This window comes from Rhipicephalus microplus, chromosome 7 (assembly GCF_043290135.1).
Source record: "Rhipicephalus microplus isolate Deutch F79 chromosome 7, USDA_Rmic, whole genome shotgun sequence".
Lineage (NCBI taxonomy): Eukaryota > Metazoa > Arthropoda > Arachnida > Ixodida > Ixodidae > Rhipicephalus > Rhipicephalus microplus.
Genome location: NC_134706.1, coordinates 96,420,392 through 96,440,952, shown reverse-complemented (window position 1 = coordinate 96,440,952; position 20,561 = coordinate 96,420,392). Strand labels below are relative to the sequence as shown.

At 44.9% G+C, this 20,561-nt stretch overlaps 1 protein-coding gene across 1 annotated transcript in view; it reads right to left on the bottom strand.

Annotated features, from left to right (window-relative positions):
- Positions 1-20,561, bottom strand: part of LOC119180363 (uncharacterized) — a 70,168-nt gene that overhangs the window by 4,878 nt on the left and 44,729 nt on the right. Inside the window, exons 3-7 of the mRNA XM_037431552.2 lie at positions 15,926-16,160; positions 7,465-7,661; positions 6,036-6,244; positions 4,104-4,392; positions 852-1,147 (exon numbers count right to left, since the gene is read on the bottom strand). Of these exons, the coding sequence (XP_037287449.2) occupies positions 852-1,147; positions 4,104-4,392; positions 6,036-6,244; positions 7,465-7,661; positions 15,926-16,160 (1,226 nt within the window). The remainder of the gene's footprint in view (positions 1-851; positions 1,148-4,103; positions 4,393-6,035; positions 6,245-7,464; positions 7,662-15,925; positions 16,161-20,561) is intronic.

Here is a 20,561-nt window from a genome sequence, read left to right as displayed (position 1 = left end):
GAAAATCTGAGCACACGGGCCTACAGCATTTTCGCCTTCATTGAAAGTGCAGCCGCACTGCCGGGATTCCATACCACGACCTGCGGGTCACCAGCCGAGTGCCATAGACATTAGATCCCCTGTACATTACATGAGCGCTACGTGGCAAGCATCGGCGCATTGTACACTTCTCCACCTAATGTTATTGATGTCGCTTCTCTTTCTTCTGCAATTTTTTCAACTTTTTAGATAAGAACATATTTTATACACGCACAATTGCCGCAAACAAATGGCTGTTTTTCAAAAATCTCCCTTTTTTTCTCTCTCTCTCCTTTTTAGCCACTGTTTCCAAGCATAATACGCTACCAACCATCATATTTATTCACTGTGTTTTCAGATTCGCTGCTCATACATGAAAACACACCTGTAAATATTTATTTGCGTATGAAGCTTCCGATGTGATTCTACAACAAAATAATTGTTTGTGTTGGTTGGCAGAAGATTCTTGACGAAGAAAGCCGCCCCCTCTTATTTTTTGGCTGAGCAGAATGATTGATGAAAATCGAGAAAAAACCACTCTGTGTTATCTTGAATTGCCTTATTTTCAAGCGTTCTCTGCATTAAATAATGTCTTCCTTTTCACTTGTGTGTTTCTGTCTAACGGCACACACCTCAAGTGGATAGAGAGAGTGAAGGAAAGAAAGAAAGCCAGCGAGGTTACCAAGCGCTGAGCCTGGTTGGCTGCCCGGCACTGGGGAAAGAGGAAGGGGAAGGAATGTTTAAAAGGAGAAGATGAACGCACAAATGTATTCTCTATGTGTCTACTTGCATGTGCCATATGGGTTTAGGTCTTTGTGCCTGATTCCACGTACTTGAAGGTACCGACGACGCGCGGAGGACGGCATGGCGTTGAGGCATCTTCGACGCAGCGACCGAACTCAGTGTCGTAGCTTAGGCCACCGCCGCAGTCTTGGACGACTTCCAGGCCATCGGCGCAGATGCGGTAGCTGTAGCACGATGTTCTATAATCAGGGAAGACACCTATGCGCCCCTCGCACTCGTACTGGCCGTAAGAGACGCCATCGTTACCCGATACAGGTCCCTTTGTCTGACAACCGTGAACGGTGGGGTCAAAGACGGATCCCTCAGGGCAGGACGATGTTGCCACCTGCGCGAAAAAAAAAACATGAGCCATGTAGTGACAAAATATACATCTTGCACTTATAATGTGCAGCCATTTGGTGCTTTTGATTTTAGTTCAGTGGACAGGGCATCTTTTCTAGTCGACGTCGGAACAACCAACGCCGATCTGCCACGTTTACACAAGAAACAGTTCGATACCAAGCAAGAAGGATAAAAAGCAGAATAAGAAAGCAAAACTTCACACATTTAAAGATAACAAGCCTGAAATTATTAAGGCATGTGGTAAAATCCACAAGGTTTTTCTTCGTTCATGTTTTTATTTCATTTTATTCGCTTACGATGTATTTCCTAATGATTATCATATTATGTTTGCTATATACCCCGTAGCGATAGAAGGTCTGCGCCAACGACGTGGTCGACTTGTGTCTATGACTCTGTGTTTAAGTCGAACCTCACTGCGTCGAAAATCAATTTAGAACCAACCTAGCATCTCCTAGCCAAAGTCTAGCAACAGGAGCAACCAACTTAGTTTTCAGAGTCCTTCATTTTTTGCTGTTTCAAGCCTTGCGTCGCTTTGTGAAAGCTTCGCCGGCTTTCATTAAGTGAGGAAACTAGCCACTTTCCTGTCTACTTTTTCGTTTCCTGTGTTTGTTATTTTACTGTTTGGATTTTTTGCTGAGGCTTTCTTGACACTTAAGGAATTTTTGTGAACGCGGGCCACTGTTAGTGAACGTCAGTGCACGCAGTTTGTTTCGCTGGCAGGTCATTCACATAAGATAAGCAGAACAATTCAGTGCTTTTCATTTTCCCTCGTTTTGAAGCTTCTGATCTTTCTCTATGATACGAGAGCAAACATTGCACGTCAGAACTGCAAGCAAGAGCAATGTTCAGAAATACTTCAGAGACGCGACAGCTAAGAAGATCCCGTCGATAATTTCGTCTAAAGGGAGGAACATTACTTGACGCTACGTGGACCATGAAGACTAAGTGAAGTGCCCAACCGATTGGCTACACCTCATGTCACAAAGGAGGCGAGGGTCTTCTAGTGGTTCAAGAGAAGGACACAAAAAACAAGGCCACAGATAATGCAACCACGTACACTGTCAAGGAGCAGCGGACACGATGTGCTATCGTATTACGATGGGACATCGCTTGGATACGATAGTGCCTACCGGATCATCACCTGCCGCGAGCGCATCAGCTTAACTCCACTGCCTTTTTATGTCACATTTTTTATCGGTGCTCTCCTTCACTCCAGCTTATCGTCTAATACGCTCACTCCCGTATTCTAGAACGTCCCTCCACTCAGTGCTTCACCTTTAATTGAGAAGGCCGATGGGAGCGCCGTCTCTAGGCAAGGAAAGTCACTGCATTTCAGCGATAATCTGCCGCGATTCTTGAGTAGCGCAGCGTCACTTTCAGCCGAGCAGTTGCACAGAGCTCAACTCTGTCAAGTGAAGGGTGAAAGTCGAGTCGAGGAGCGTTTGTGAATACGGGGGTCATGCACATTGCAATTCATTGGATTTGGTGTTTCCGACATTTTCTCCTGAAGCGACAGTGCACAGTGATTACAGCAGTAATTACAGCGATTGCAGCAATGTCGCGGCATGTTACAGTGCTTTGTAAAATACAGAAAATTGCAGCGTTGTAGTTAAGTTCCGTAAAGTGCAACACAGCCTTGAAAAGTCAAGAGCCATTCATTGTCCCAAATGCATCAGGCGAGCCTCTCAGGGCTTCTTTTTGTTGTTTTCTCGCGTTTTCACCTCGTAGCTGTTATAAGCTTCATGGTGCTTTCTCTGCTTCTTAGTCTATGCATTTTAAATGAGCCAATTGTATATGTTTGCTTCGCTCATGGCGTTTGTACCACTTCGTCGTATGACATATGCGTCGAACACCGTGTTCTTGAAAATGTCAGGGCACCAGCCAGCAAAGAAAGCACTTCACTCGTAGCATGCACTGGTGATAATTAGACGCAAGTACCATGGTGTATTTCACTGCCCGCAAGCGGCCCAGTTTTCAAACATGCTGCTTTTCGATCTCCTGAAACCACAGTACTGTTTAACGTGTCACGTCAAGCAAAAACCACCTGAAAGCGCTACTCCCAATGAAAATGCGCCTTCAGGTGTTTGCCAGACCTAAGACCTGGCCGATATGACTTCTACTTAACGACGAATAGAGCTCGTGATGGGCCGCTAAAGGCTATCCTCGGTATGGCTAAATTATTAAATAGCGACTAGCGTAGGTACTTGATAAATGAGTTGCCGCTTTGTAAAAAGAAAGAATCAGAATTCTTTATAAAGACTGCTATCTTTGGTACACGCAACCAAATGAGCACAACGAATACTTAAGCCAAGAAAAACATTTGGGACAATATTCTTCGTTTCCTTAACTCAAGCGTAATTTTTGAGAGATACATTTCAAGAAAAAACCTGTAAAAAGCTACCCCAATTTTAAAAAGATCAGTGCCATGCGACACCCTCTTGCTAAAACGGTGTTCCTCTCTTGCCGATTTAGCTACAAGCGCCACTGCCTAGGATTATACGAAAAGACATACGAACCATAAGTGGGTTGGAAAACGGCTTGCATCAGGTCACAGTGGGTAGATTAGCAGACGCGTAATTTTCACGTTGTGAGTTCAGATGTCACCGAAAAAAATGGTACTTATCCGCCCTCTTTAACTACTTGCAACTTCTATCGTAAATATTACACTTAAAAACGACGAAACGATGAAAACAAATCAATCACTGGCAAGTAATGGAGATGGTGGTAGACGCAATGTTCATTCGCTTCCTCTTCTTTATTATTGATTATTTCCAGAATAAATCCCTGAATAGCTGGTGCAACGTAAACGCCGCAAAGAGGGTCCTGGTGGCATCCCCATGAACGCTGGGCGATTGCGTTCGGTTTCAGCTTGCGTTATGTGGCATGCTTTCCTGCACTATTTGCACCATTCACCTTTGAGAAACGCAGATGCAACAAACCTTGACGTGTCCAAGGCATGCGTAGAAGGAGTCTGCTGTTGCGCCTGGGTAGACACCATCGGCGCGACCTATACACTCCGTGTCGGCGTACTCTTCGGCGAACGTGCACTTCACGTCCCCAGTGGGGCGGCAGGACAGCCTGTTGGCGTCAAAGGCCATGGCCTTGGGGCAGCTACCCACTTTGAGAAGGACGCCGTCCCGGCACACGGCAAACTCTCGGCAACCGGTCAGCGGGAACAGACCGTTCGATCCAGGGGGGCATGTGGCGTCGGGCACTTCACAGGTGGCCCTGTTGTGGAGTGTACGAGGGTAGAAGCTTATCAACTTTCTTTACAAAGCTACTTTTAATAACGTTGCTAACAGTAATAGGCGATCCATCTGCGTCATACACGCTTTGACATTAAACCCACTACAGTTCACACCATTTTTCATAACCACACCACCTAAGCATAAAAAGAAAAAAATCCTCTTACGCCGTGCACTTAAAAACTCATTATCACAATTATAACACCAATAACAAGGCATTTTAGCATTTAGTGCCGCAATAACGTTGTCCTTTTTTTGCGTTCAATGTTTCATATGCCACGCCAGAAATATATATGCGTGTGAAACACAATAATTGCGCACCGGTGACAGTGCATGCGTTCTATGTTAATCTTCATGTGTAACTAGTTGTTTGATACAACGAACAACTACAGTTTGATGGCATTGCATTCAAGAAAAAATACCGTCCTCCTCGAAGCTTCACGTGGCAGCATTCTGGCGATATAAAGAGAGTTCCGTGAACTCCCACCCAGAATTGAAAAACCGACAGTTCCAGCAAAAACACACTATTGCTTCATATTAGCTGCAACTGCGCTTACTTTGAGTCAGCGTTGTTCAAATTTAACTACTATTTATTAATCCTAATTTATTAAACTTTTAATCACTGCTTCAATCACTAACATGTCAATTTAAACACTTAGGCCGCCTAAGTTAACATTGGAACGAAGCAGTTATGCCACGCTGCAATCTGCCTGGTTATCGTCTACAAGAAAAACACTATGAAAAATGAATTGGACAAGTGCTGGAGTAGCGCTGCTAAAGCAGTTCCAGGCCTTTGTCATGTAGGACGGTTCGATAGGCGTCGTTACTTTACTGGTAGTGAGATAACCGTCGGCATCTGCTTACGTAACAGTTATGCTCATCTGCTACTTGGCACAAATTTAATATTCGACTCTCTCATCCCTACAATACGAAAGAGGAGGCGCCAACAGTGTAGCAAGTGCGCCATGCTGATTCCCTTGCTTATAAACGCCATCTGATAAGCGGCAATACCTAATTACTTTTAACAACGGAATCGCATCTATAACATGTAGCAATGTGAAGCAATGTGATATGCCAGTAAGGTAAACAAATAAAGAGCAGTCAAACGTGTCTAGGATACATTACGTTAAATCTAAAGGCTCACTATGCATTGCACAGCTCACATAATTTGTAACAGTAGAGGGAAATGGGACAAAACCTTGAAAACTGAGCAATCGGTCTTCCGTTTGGCCAATTTTATATTTTGAATATTACACTCATGTTTTCCTAATCACAACGTACGCTTCATTTTCGAAACAGTTTCATGATGACCCCAGTTTTGTGCTGTAGCTTTAGTCATAAACAACCAAGTAGTGCAAACCACTACCCTTCCAAGTAGAATATTGAAAGTCAGTGCTGTCTACGTCTACTTTTTTTGTGTGCTGGGCCTTCTTTCGCGCAGTTTTCTGAGCATCTTCTAAGCAGTCTTTTACGTTTGTTGGGCATTATTCAGCGTGAGTTTCACAATGAACGCGGTTACTCATACGGGGTGTCTTGCCGTAATAAAGCAGCCATATTCATCTTCGTTCGCTGTCGCGCCTGATCCGCCGAGAGTGCGCCGTGAAGCGATCTGAGGGGGTCACCTACTTGCGCGGGTAGTCGCAGGCGAGCTGCTTGCGGCTGAAGATGAGGTCGGACGGGCACGAGAATTCCCGCGCGTTGCCGGCCACGCACAGCACGAACTGGGCGCAGCCTGGAGCCGGATAGAAGGCGTCCGGCAGACTGGCGCACCCGTTGTCACCCTCGCACTCGACGCTCGTCGTGTTCTGGCAACGACCCGCATCGAAGAGCTGACCCTGCGGTTGATAGACAGGTGAGAGGTCATCGATGTAACACACTGAACCACCACGCCACCCTATCCTTTCTGCCATCAATGGAATGCTTGTGCTGTTTTTCAAAACTACTGGTCCTGTGGTTGATGGGCAGGGGGAGAGTTTATCGGCAAAACGCTCGACAACCTCCTCGTGCCACCATGTTTTTTTCTCTCTCTCTTTTGTTTCTGTATCAGTGTACATCATTGGACGCACGATGAAGACTAATTATTGTTGGTTTAAGAACCCATTCATCTTCGTCAAGATATAGCTGAATCACTTAAAAAAATGGATCACGCTGTGAAAAAACCTGATACTCAGGGTGGCAACTCTTTCATCCTTTGTGATTCTTATTAAAGATTAGCAACACCGAAAAAGAGGCTACACAATTTTATAGGTAAACAGCTTGCTCACCCGATTTAGCATATAGGCTGACAATGAACACTATGCTCAAGTTGGCAATACCTATAATTGCGTACTATTCATGGTGCAAATGCTAGTGCTGTTCAGTTCACTGTGCCAAATAAAAAAGTTATTTTAACGCAACCAGAAAAACATGGGCCTCTATAACAAGTATATTCGCGTCCATAAAAGCACCTTACTTTCAGATATTATCAGAAAGCCTATTTAAAATTCACATCACCCTATAAGTGCCAGTCAAAATAATCTCAAACCAGTCGTGGTGCCCGATGTGTCAATAAAATGAAATTGGCCTCACTGCCAGCGAATGACTTTACAAAAAGAAAAGCTATAGGAATTTTCTCCCAGTTTCACGAGTTTTCAAGACAAAGATGTATCAGAATGTATACGGACAGTGTATGTCGAAACTTATTAGATTATAGGAAAAGAAATGTTTGGCCATATGAGAGTAATTTGACGGAAATACTCGCCTACATGTGTCTTAGTAAACATTTGCGAAGCCTCATAGCGATGGTGCAGCAGTCATGTCGTTTTCTAATGCAGTACTAGGCTGAGATGGCGTTCGCTTTGATTAGGTCTAGCCTGATAGGCACGCGCCTGATCATACGTTGTATAGTTAACGTAGGCAGACGTGTGTTATATAATTAACAAGTGGCCTACGTTACAAAAACGCATTGTGTTAAAGATGAATTCGCAGTCATCTAAGCTTATCATGTCGTCCATTACATCTTATTCAAGCTTTATTGGCACTTCCACGAATAGCGCTTTAAAAAGGCGGGCTGTACCTGTGGGCAAAGAGCTTCCTCTCTTTCGCCGTCCTGGCACCGGTAGTAACGCCTGCATCCGCCCACGCGGTCAGCAAACACGCCGTCCGCGTCGCATCGCAGCTTCGGGCAGGCCACCTTCGCCGCCTGGCGGCATCGTCCCAGGCGCCAGTCGAAGAGAAGCGAATCCGGACAGGTTAGCGATGTCTTGCGGCCACCTGGCAGATTCGGTTGAGACTTCATCAGGGTGCACTCAACATCGTAGTGCGTTGAGGTCTGAACTATTGTAGTAAGCTGTCAAGCAAGCTAGCAGCGCTCTTAGAAACATTAGAAACAGGGCATCAGAAATATTCCGCGCAGCCCCTAGCGAGCCACTACACCCGTTACGGTAGAAATAAAAAATCATAATAAGGCTGCGAGGCTGCCATGAATGTTTGTGCTATACACTCCACACGAGAAAAATGCTGAGAGGTAAGGCGACTGTGGATCAACAGAGATGCGGTAGCGCCAACGGTGATAAAAAAAGTGAAATGAGGTGTTCAACCTAGACATTTTTCGGATAGAAGTTCTGATTTTTCTGGTTACAACAGTAACTATTTGGCTACGCAAGAGAGCCATATTGAGGTATGCTGAAAAGTACCTATTGTTGGTGTTCACTAGAAAACAGCCAAAAGAGAGACGCACTTGCGTGATTGCAGTAGATGCAAATCAGATGCGTTGCTACCGCCTGAATCGGTGCTGCTTGCTTGATAATGAGGCGTGCATCATTATAAATTGTTCCCGCATCATCTTTAATAATTTTTCCTTTCTTCGAGAAAAGAAATTTGCCGAGACGAGATATTGTAACGACGTTGTACGCGTGACTGGCGATAAAACAGAGGACGACAAACGAATAGGCTCTATCATACTCTGCTAAAAGGCAGCCACGTGTTCTTTGTTTCTGTCCTGGCCAAGTGTTTGTTTGTTTGTTTTCCTGGACTGATGGCTCATAACCATTCAGGGGGATTGGCCAAGAAAGCGTAGTGTAGTTTTTCTCTGATCATTTGAACTGTGTTAAATGAATTTGTATTTTATTATGACTAATGTAAGGAAAACCACATAAAAAGGGAGCAAACGAGAAAAAAATAGAAAAGTCAAGTTTAGAAAGTTCCAGATTTCAGGTGTTATGAATACCACTCAGCTGCGTTTACTTCACTTTGCCATTTAGAATATTGGGGGAGAGTTATTTAGCGCTGCATTATTCACCATTCAAAAAATGGCAGATCTCACGTACAGTGAAAATCGATAATATGCAAAGTACGAATGAAAAATGTTGATATGTCACTTCAAAATCAGCAAAACGTTACGAGGTGAAGGTCAATGATGCTGTACATTACTTCCGAGTCATAATTATCATGTTTGAATGTGTCGTTTACCTTCGTCATCTATTCAAGTCACGTGATAACAAATTTAGTATTTGTGGAGCCAGCGAAACGGCCACGAGCACGCTATGAATGTGGTATGTTGTCATGTTCTTACATGACACACGTGTGAGGATTATTATGTTTGCACCAGTCATATATTTCGTCATCCATTGACGTCACGTAACACTGTATTTTGCATATGTGGAGCTAGAAAAATGGTCGCGAGCACATCATGAAGGACTCAATATACTTCATTGTAGCGTTGACGCGCACGCACGCTGGGCACAGCGACGCTACGTTAGCAAAACGCGAGTACTCTATAATCTGACGCAAAGCACGACCGGCGCTACCAGCGTCCGTGGGCGAGGTCCGACGGCGACCGGCGTGAAATGCGACATGCTGCATTTCACACCGATGCATTAACCAGACAGCACTGCGTCTGCCTCTTTTCGTGACGGAGGGACGCTGGAGGCGCAGAAACGTGCATGCGTCAAAGCAACGCAGCGCGATGCGCGCCTACGAGTAAATGGCACGATCAGCGCATGGCATGGCAATGCTGGCGTGACGCGACGAAATGAAGGCCGGTGAGCACGCGCACCGCGTCACGTCGAAATGTATTGGCGCCTTGACGGGGGCATGTTGTCATGTTATCACATGACACGCATTTCATGATTATCATGTTTGCACCAGCCACATATCTTCGTCACTTATTGGCGTCACGTAATGCCAAATTTGGCATATGGGAAGCTAGCGAAACGGCCGCGAGCACATCATCAGTGTGGCATGGAGTCATGTTGTTACATGACACGCATGTTGGGATTATCATGTTTGGATGTGTCATTTACCTACGTCGTCAATTCGCGTGGCGTAATACCGAACTTGGTACGTGTGAAGCTAGCGAAACAGCCGCGAGCACATAATGAGCGTAGCATGTAGTCATGTTGTTACATGACACGCATCTCATGTTTATTGTGTTTACACCAGTATCATACCTTCGTTATCCATTCACGCTCCATAATACCAAGTTCGGTATAAGTGTGTGAAACGGCTGTCAGCGCATCATGAGCGTGGCATGTAGTCATGTTGTTACATGACACACATCTCATGCTTATCATGTTTGCACCAGTCACATACGTTCGTCCTCCATTCACGTTGTTTAATACCAAATTTGCTATATGTGACGCTAGCGAAACGGCCGCGAGTGCATCATGAGCGTGGCATGTAGTAATTTCGTTACATGACACCCATGTCATGATTTTCATGTTAGGGCCTGTCGCTTGTGTTCGCCATGCAATCATGACATATCATACCAGTTTCGCAACATGTTATGTGAACGAAACCACCGCAGGAGCTGCAGGCTGATGAAATGTAAATCATGACATTCATGACATACATATGATTTTATGTTATGACTAGTCGAATATATTCTTCATACAGTCAAGTTATGCCATACCAATTTTGGTATTGATACCATTATCGAAACAGCCAGGCGAGCTAAACGTCGTTGACGGTTAGATAGAAAGATTCGCTCAAAGTCACCGAAGTTCGCTAAGAAACGCTTCACATTTAAAGAAAGCATCGTCCCGATAACACAGGCTCATAAATCAAGAAAAACTACAGTCACTGAATATATGGCTTCATCCGTAGCACGCGAGCAATGTCCGGCGAATGTCTTCGGCGCTTTGAACGCTTAGGGCCGTCGCGAAAAACGTCGTAATCAACCTCACTGATTCGTCGGAGAACTTTGTATGGTCCGAAGTATCTCCGCAATAGTTTTTAATAGAGCCCGCGACGACGAATGGGTGTCCAGATCCGCACTTTGTCGACCATATTGTATAGAACGGGTCTGTGCCATATATTGTAGTGCTGCAGGCCACAGTCTTGTTCGTCGATTGTTGCCCCGCCGTGGTGGTCTAGTGGCTAAGGTACTCGGCTGCTGACCCGCAGGTCGCGGGTTCGAATCCCGGCTACGGCGGCTGCATTTCCGATGGTGGCGGAAATGATGTAGGCCCGTGTGCTCAGATTTGGGTGCACGTTAAAGAACCCCAGGTGGTCAAAATTTCCGGAGCCCTCCACTACGGCGTAATCATATCGTGGCTTTGGAACGTTAAACCCCACAAATCATGTTCGCCGATTGTTCGCAACCAAGCAAGTTACCGAGCTTCTTCTACTCGCCGCGTGAAAACTTCAGCTCTCGTCTCATGGGCCTCGTTTTTATGGGGAGCATTGCGTCTGGCGTTGTTTAACGTCATGGCCGTAAACTTGACTGATTGACGTCTTTTCAGTTATCTCCTGACGAGCCGTGTTGACGCGAATGTGACGTAGGGTTGGCTTTCATCCCAGTTCTTATGTTCTACATCTACGCACACGCTCATCATGTGAGCCAGGGTCCTGTTGATACGTTCAGTCAGCCTGTTTGTCTGGCGATGGTATGCCGTTGTCTTCCTGTGCGTGGTACCACTTTGTCGCAAACCGATGTTCAAAGAATGGTCCCTGAACGCAGTAACATTCAATTGCGGTCTCGACGTACGTATAGAGATAGACCTGAGACTTAAATTGTCACCCGCTTAAAAGCTGCGCTTTTACATCCCAGCTTGTGCCAGTAATGCATATACAACGGTAACATACCTCTATGCAGTGTTTCTGTTGTTACCAGTAAGTTCATCACATTCCAGATAGATATGCCACAATTGTCACTGAACCACATTAGTAGTTCCTAGTGTATACATGTATATCGTCGTCACGTGATTGTACAAAACTTTCCACAACAAAAGTAACAAAATTACTGTCAAGTGCTCAAAAATAAACACTGCACTTTGAGAACATATACAAATTCCCGGTGATGGCTTTTTTTCCGTGCTTCGTCACATCGTTTTGATATGGCGAAAACGCTGTTCCACCATTCAGCAGCGGCCAATTAAGAAACACATCAGTGGTTGTCGAAACACTGGCGCAGGCAGCCAGAATAACATATTTAGTGCAAACATATAAAAACGTTGATGAATACGACAGGTGCATCATTCGAACGTTTACCAGCTGTCATGGAAGTTAAACATCCCGCAAGCTGAACTCAGTTCTGTTATCAATCTTGACGCTGTCACTTCAATATTGCGTGTTACAAGCACTATTCATCATTTTATATCCACTCGCAATGTACTCGCGTGTGTGGAACGTGCATTTGTGTGTGCGTGCACGTACGGACACGCTGTTTCAGTCTCGCTGTGTTGTCGAGTACCCGGAGTTGATTGATAGGCTAAGCATTTCTGAACGCGTGGGACAGAAACAAAATGAAAGCTTATTTTCTTTACCTTTTTTGCTCAAACCGTACAAAGTCTTATTATGTTGCTCCTTATATGCTGCTTATGTATGTCAGGTGTAATGCGTACCATAATACTTTACCCCATGGCACGATCATTAGTTTTACTTTTCGTCGGCCATCTGCCTCAGATGACCGTTTGCGCAAGACGTTAAACCCTTAGCACTCAGCTACCCTAGTCCACAAAGCATACCTAATGTTCTGTGTACTTTCTTTTTTTTTTGCCAATGGCTGTAAGTGACTGTGCCAATGACTGTAACGCACCTGTGTCCTTTACAGATGAATTCTGTGTCGAGGCAAAGTATTTTGCCTCTGGTAAAGCAACGCCGAAAATATTGTTATAACGAGATATCAAATATTTTCATTCAATCTTACTCTGAGTGTGTTTGTTTACATAACAAGTTGCGACAATTCACACCTTACTAGAGTATTTCTTTAGAAACCTCGAAAACAAAAAAAAAGAGTTCAGCATTCCAGCTCATGAATCTAGAGAGCTATATGGCCTATTATGTTTCTATGAACAACAAACATGAATGTGACTAACTAGGTACCTGACCAGTGCAAAATCTAGAGCAAGCAATCTTCCCCCCCCCCCCCACTTTTTTTTTGTTAACGGTTGCGGGGAGGGTGGGGACTTACTCGGTCATAGACTGAAATCTACGATGTTGGCAGAAAAGCCGCTAATAATAAAGAACGCACGGTAAACTGCAGCACGCTTGTGATGCACAGCATCAAAACTAATTAGCAGACAGGAAATCCAAGGGACGTACGTTAGGAGATATTACTTATATTATATTGGTGTAAATATCAATAAAATGCAGAGGACGAAAGGATATTTTGCCGCTGGCAGGGAGCAAACGAGCAACCTTCGAATAACGCGTCTATCAGTGGTGTAATAGTGGATCCTCCCGTCATCATCTGTATGGGGTATATGTGGGAGGTCAACGAGCTGTCATGGTATAAGCACACATTTACAAAAAAGTGAATAGCTGTTAAGAAGAAGTTTATTTCATCGTACGACGCAAACATATCAGTGCAGTGTATAAGACGAGGGCGCATAGTTTACAGCTTTGCATTGAGCCCATGCGGGCTTAGTTCGATGGTCAATTCTAATCGGCCATTCTCCAATAGAGTACAGACTGCTCGCGAGGTTCACACTGTATGCACTCGTTAAAATCATAACCTAAACTTTACTGGCAAGAACATGGCGACACATTGTCGTAGGCGCAACCAAACCATTGATAAAAAAACGCAAGGCCTGCGCGGAAGGCGCAGCACAGTCACAGCGAAAGCTAGAAGAGCAGCCTTGCAGAACCTTTTCAGAACACTTATTGGGTAACTACTACAAGCACACTTGCTTGATACCCACTAGGCCATTAATAATAAATTTTGGGCGGTAGTAGACCGGCATGCTCTATGCTATTTTTCGTCATTCTTCTGAGAAGCCTGGTATTCACTAAACAAATGCAAAGAATTTTGTTCATGCGGTGGCTGACGATGATGAAGAATTATGTCTGAGGGGGTATGTGCCACAGTTAATAGGGGAACAAGAACAAATTTGTAATGAGCTGGAGCATTCAATGACCCACTCATTACGCTATTCGCATAGTGCGACGACTGGCTGTTCTTTAGCTGTTTTAAAACGCTTTATAGGTCGTATTAACGTGATTGCTTTCCCGACATTGAGCCTGCGTAAGGCAAGCTTGCCAAATACACTATCCGCTATCTTTGGCCGACACCGCTTGATGAAGTGCCTTTTGATACGTTTTTTTTTTTTCATGGGTATGCACTGTCTATGGAGCACGCGTATGCAAGATCGCAGCGCAGAACCCACCATTTCTTCGAGCTCAGATTTCATTAGAATTGCTGTACACCTAAAAGACATTTATGAAAGGATGGTCTTCAAACCGGACTGGTACTCCATCTTGGTAAGGTGCTTGGCCTTGTCGCCTGTTGTGTATAACGCTATTTGAAGACCTCTTGGTCCTCTACTGAACTTCATCAATTGCCAAATGTTTCTTTAATAACGCTAAAGCACTTATTGTCACTGTGATTGTACCTATATTCCATACTATAAGTGTCAATTTGTGTTCATTTTAACACACAATCACATAAATATCATGAACGAAACAAAAAACCGAGATAGTTCAGTGGTAGAATATTGGGCTGGCACCAAGGGGACCCAAATTAAAGCTCCACTGTGTCATTTTTGCTGTATTTCTTGAAGTTTTGCGTGATAACAACTGCGCGTGGCCCGAGTTGTGATCTTATTACAGCTTACTCTGTAAAAACGAAATTGGAAGTGTTACACGACGACCCTTTGTGTATGTAGGTTGTTTGATGCCACTGCTTAAACCCGGTTACATATTCAACTTGGCGAATTATGACAAGGCAGTGTTAGTCAGCGCCACAAATAACTAGGACGGCGAGTGTGAAGCACGTTTTGCATGCGAAGCAGCTAACTATGGTCACGCTCAATACAGTGAGCGTGGCCACCCGTACTGCGCAAGCGCTACAGCTGGCCCAAGCATTGCCAGAACACGCTCACGCGCTAGCGCGCTCCGGCCTGTGTAAGTCATTGTGTAAGACGCTGTAGTTCCTCCCCTTCACACTCTCTCAGCAATAACATGATGGCGTCGAGGAACGAGATTCTGCAGACGCGCGGTGCGTGAGTGAAATGAACTTTATTTGGTCCTGGAGAACTGGTCAGACGCCCCCCTAAGAGGTGTCCACCGAAGTTGCTGGCCGCGTCCACGCCGGGACTAGAAGACCGTGGCTCTCCGCCCGTTTGCGGGCCTCCTGGACTGCCGAGTATTGGACTGAGAGTTCGGGGCTTTTAAGAGCCCGGTGAGTGCACGTGCTAGCGCGTGGTATGAAACAACACGAGTTCAGGACGAGTTACAGCAAGAGGAACTACTGTGATTTCACGGTGTGCTCCGCTTGCGAGCACGCGTTGATATCGGGCATGGTGCCCGTGATGAACGGAACTCCAAGTCAACCCATGCTTATTCGCATGCTACTCATGTTTCGATTTCGTGAGAGATGGTGTAATTTTTTTTGTCTGCGGGTGTTGTGAAACACATGGGTCATGTCACATCTTCGCTTTCTGTGTATTTCTTCCTCTGTCTCCCTTTAATGCCAGCCCCGCGAGTAGGCTAGGGCACTGGACAAGCTCTAGTTAAAGGGACGCTAAAGCGGGAAACGATTTTTTCTGTTATTAGTGAATTCCCATTCCACAATTACAAAATGGGTGCACTCAAAAAGAAAATGCGCTCGGAGAGCGAGAAAACGCACAAAAAAAAATTGCGGCTCGTGACACCGCCTTGAAATCTCGGAGCAAAACTCTGTGACGTCATAAATATTCACTGTGTTTACGAAGATGTACGCCGCTTCTAATCAGTGAAAATTAAGCACATTGTCTGCTGATGTGGCCAGAGAATATACATATTAGGTTTCGGAAAATTTCGTCAAGCCAATGCCGGCAAAACACAAGTATACACTTTGAGATTCGTGACGTCACGCACACGAATTTCGGCGCGTTCGGCGCGAGGTTTAGAAGTGCTTCTTTGACCTTTATTTTCTCTTCTGGTATAAGCCTCTAGTGATGAAATGAAGGACGTCACAGTTCTCAGACAACACTATACCAGTATAGAGCAATTTGTTGTTTCACTGCACTGTCCCTTGTAACGTCACTGCGTTTCCCTTATTTCCCTACACCTCTTCACTAAATGGAGGCAAGTTTGTGGATGACGAGGGCGAATACCTCGGCAGAAGAAGAAGCGGCGGCATCCGGAGCCGTAGTCCGGATAGACGCCGTCCGGCTCTGAGCACCTCTGCGCCTCCACGTCCGCCCTGGGCCGGCGGCAGTAGCCAGCGTGGAACTGCTGTCGCGGCGGACAACGCAGCTGGTGTGCAGCTCCTCCTCGACAAGCCACGAAGCCATGGCCGTCACTGTCGGCAAACACCGAGTCCGGCCGGCCTTCACACAGGCCTCCTGACTGCGACGCAGCAGTAAAAGTAAATTTTGCAAGCTTTACAAAAGCTGATTCATTAATGCGCTAGAGATACGAACATATCAGTCATCGCTTTATATATGAACCCCAATCAATTCTTTGGTTCATATAGGAGAAGTGTTTGCTCGGATACTGTTATGTAATAATTGCTACAGCGCTTTCAGCCATGAAAGCTAACGTACCCTGTGTTGCTTGCCCTCATTGTTTGTTAGCTTCGTTAGGTTGAGGCCAACAAAGAGACAAACCCGTCGAATTGTTAGTTTGGCTGTATACCTCACGTTGCAATGATACCGTCTTCCCACTCTGAGTAAATAAAAGCTGTCCCCACATTTTTATTACGCAGAGGAGTCTTCCCGTTGCTGAGGAATATTACGAAAAAAAATTCTTTGTTCATGAGTAAAGTTCTTGAAATACAATATGCTTACTGAATTTTCTCATTGGGAACACTTACCGGCAAACGAAAAAGTGGAAGAGAGTTCTAAGTTTATATGTTGAGCTGCCGATTATATGCATCAAAAATTTTTTTCATGGTGAATGTGTGGCAGTGAGTCACAGAAAGTAGAATATTTTGTACTTTTAATGGAAACCCTCAAGCAATGCCCGAAGGTCGTTCTCAAGGAAGGAAGGAAGGAAAATAGAGGGAAAAGAAAGGCAAGGAGGTTAACCAGCCTATAGGCAGCCGGTTTGCTACCCTGCGCATGGGAGAGGGATGGGGGAGATGAAAGAGAGCGGAGAAGGAAGATAGAAACAGCACATTCGGCAGCACACGTGCGCACACTCAGTCATAGTCCAGTCTTGTCTTTCGCGGTGTGTGACATTGCTGTTACAGTCGCTTGTTCGAGTCGGTGTCGCGTAGGAATTACGCGACACCTCAAAATTTCTCAAAATTTCCAACTACGATTAGCAGCTCGCGCTGAAAACCCGACAATAACCTGCATTATGCATACTATTCTTCTCCAATATTTGGTTATACGAAAAGTAATCAGCATTATAAGTATTGTTAATAATTATACTATGTACAGTTATGTGGTTATCAGTGCGGAGTTACGGACTTAGCGGCACGTGATCGGCTAATGCTTTTATAAAAACCAAATCAATTAGAGTTTACGTGCACATTAAGGACTTTGAACTTGAGCGCAACATCGTTGCAAATATTTCTTGTGCCTAAATAAGCTCATAAGTTAAAAAAATTATTTTAATAATGCCTAATTATTAAGCGAATAAAAGCTTACACGAAATGTCAAATTAGTCAACTCATTTGTTACGTCGTAGTTTAGTCAACTCAGTCACGACGTACCAATTTCACTCCATTCTATCTTTCACACGTTAAGAAGTAATCAGGATAGAAACATTATTTCCCCGTAGCTGTATTTGTAGTTTCTTCTACAACTTGAAACTTCATTGAAGTAATTGATGCCATATAAACAGCCGCACATTAACAAGTGAATGGTGCAAATTAGTTAGGCAGGATGCCACAGGTTGTTATTTAGAAAAAAAATGGGTTCAGCCAGTTTGTAACAAGCATGCACAATAAAACGCATGCAGATTTTTGAGAAAGTAAAGCTTGGCATAGTTGATGAAATAGTCATATATATACCGATGTAAAATTGCTTCACTTATATATACTGCACTAAAATCCCACAATGGCTTTTAGGTGGGCTGGTTGTTTCATGAACATAGTCAAAGAACATTGCAGACAACACGGCAATGAGGGCACAGGACACACTTGACAGAACGCAAGAAACAGTTCACTGCACACAGTTCACAGTATACACTTTGCAGGACCCAGCTCACGGGATAAAGTTGACAGAACACACTGCAGGACAAAATTCGCAGGACACAGTTAGGCAACAGTCTACAGAACACAGGACAGACACAGCTGATAGCCACCTCTGTGTCCTGTGCACACATCGTCCCGCCTTCCGAGCTGTTCTGCGACAGTGTTAAAAGCTGGGATAGCAGTGTTCGTTTCTAAGTTTCCGACGCTTTTTCGCCACCGTTCCTCACTGAAATATGACCTTTGCCGGAGCGTTTAGAAATATCGCTCCAGATACACAAACGAACACGCATAGTTTAAAGTGTTCATGCTTCGACAGGTATACCACCCTGCTTTAAGTACTCGTTCTACTGCTTCGGCTTAAGTTCGTCGCGGTGAACGTACCACTATAAGCTGGAAGTAACTGAAACACAAGAACCACACGCCGGAGCTTACCTTACGTCCGGAGTAGAGAAAGAATGAATGAATAATTCACGTGCGCGCATGACAAGGGCGGCCTACTACGCTGCCGGAGGGCCAGCTTGCGGTAATGTAGACACGATGTAACGTGGCCACGCGCACAGCCTGTCTCGAAGGAATGGGGCCCATTCTTTTGGCCGCGTACTACATTCCGTGACCCGGCATTCAATTCGCGCCGCAGCATCGGTTGGAAGATTGCGGCGTTGCGTAGGGGCCACACCTGTGGGAGTCGCACAAGCTGGTGCATTACCGGTTGCCTCGGGCAGAACAGCAATCTTTTGGGTCGCGTCGGATGTCTCACTGCCAGGCCTGTTGAGGCAAACCCGGTTTCACATGCCGCACCTTCGCGGCACAGGCGTAACCATTCGATGTAGTATACAAGCTGTTTAGCCCGTCTTCGTTTTACACGGGTCAGAGTGTTTTCACGTCAGTCAGGGCCGTGTCAAACAGGCTTTTTTTTTTCTATGCAGTCAGTCTCGCCATAACATATTACTCGAAAGCTAGGTGCAGTATTTTACCAGCAATTACGAATGTCGCCCGTATGTACAGTGGATGAACTTTGCAGTGAATGGCGTAGTGAAAGTGACTTTGCCTATGTGTGTTTGAGCCTATTAACGCTTCCCATCTATTTTCGCTACGTTATTTGGAAAAAATAAAGTATGTTTGAATTCCAGCTCATGATATATCCCCACAAGCCTGATTTGATTTTCGCTATATTGGTCTTTGTTACAAAGTGCGTTAAGGTTAAGGAAACGAAGATACGAAAGGAGAGCAAGGACATAATTACTAATATTTATCTCGCATTCTTTCCGCAGCTGCGCTGATCAATCGTCATAATAATAATAATAATAATAATAATAATAATAATAATAATAATAATAATAATAATAATAATAATAATAATATACCTCAGAAAGCTCACATAAATAGCTACTTTGATTTGCCTATGAAATGGAAGAAGCGACAGAAGAGTATGGCACACAGGGCAGCAAGAGAAGAGGATTGGAAGGGAACAGAGAATCAGAGGGCGCGGAGGTCAACCAGAAGAAAATTCGTTTGGTGACCCTGCAGCGCGGATTGGAGAAAAAGGAAAAGTGAGACATAAAAGACAGAGTGAGGGGGGAATAGAAGAAGAGAGAGAGGAGCTTTGCATTTTGCAGTACCGTACAAAATCCGAGGCATCCGTAAGTGGTGTAGGAAAAGACGATCGACCAATTTCCCTGGGTGGGTCAGCCTAGGCACGTTGTCTACGGGAAGGCAAAAGGTTGGAGTTATATTCGTCATTCTTTGTTGCATTCGCCTTGAGGAAGATGGAAGTCTTGTTAAGGAAAATAATTATCGGCGTTGACAAAGCAGGCTGGAGGCAACAAAATTTTTAACTTATACTGTAACGACTTAGTTACAGCTTGCCGAGGCACACTGACAACAACATAGACGTAATCAGCGTTTTCCTCTTCTACTTTACTGTCTGAAGTAAAAGCCTACATTACTGTCACTACATACGAAGAATCGAGTCTCACTTATAGACCATCCAGTGGTTATGGCCGAAACAAAAGTTGCATCGGACTGAGTATTGCTGATATATCAGTTAAGGTATTGCAGCCTAGACTGAAAGAAAGTGAATTCAGTGCAGTCTTTATTACGTTGCGGTAAACAAAGAAAAGGGGAGGTGACCACTCCTGGTCCAGCTCAAGATACTCTTCGCCCATCTGTTCACCGTTAACATAGGACACTCCTTTTAGGGTTTACCTAATCTAGATACCAGTGTTTTTATTGCTTCGACAGGCCTTGCTACTCTTTCCCATCATGGCTCTTTTCCTCCTCCTCACAAGCTCTGCGCGACCTCTGCCTGTGTGCATTTATTGCAAAGTTGTTAAGACAATTTGGCGCAACATGTGTGCAGGCGCCCTCTCACTCAACACTAGAAGTGAGAGCGAGTCGCATACCACGCCTGAGATACATCGGTGTTGCAGCCCTGGCGGCTTTACTCTGCCTTGCCGAACTGAGCGAGCCGGAACCGTGGTGCCGGTCATTAAAATAACAGGAAACAAGCTGGCACTGTCATTCCGAGTGGTTAGGCTAAGCTATAGGAGTTTGGCGTACATCGCTATCCTCGCATTTGGACCACGAGTCGCCGTGCAGCGGCCCTG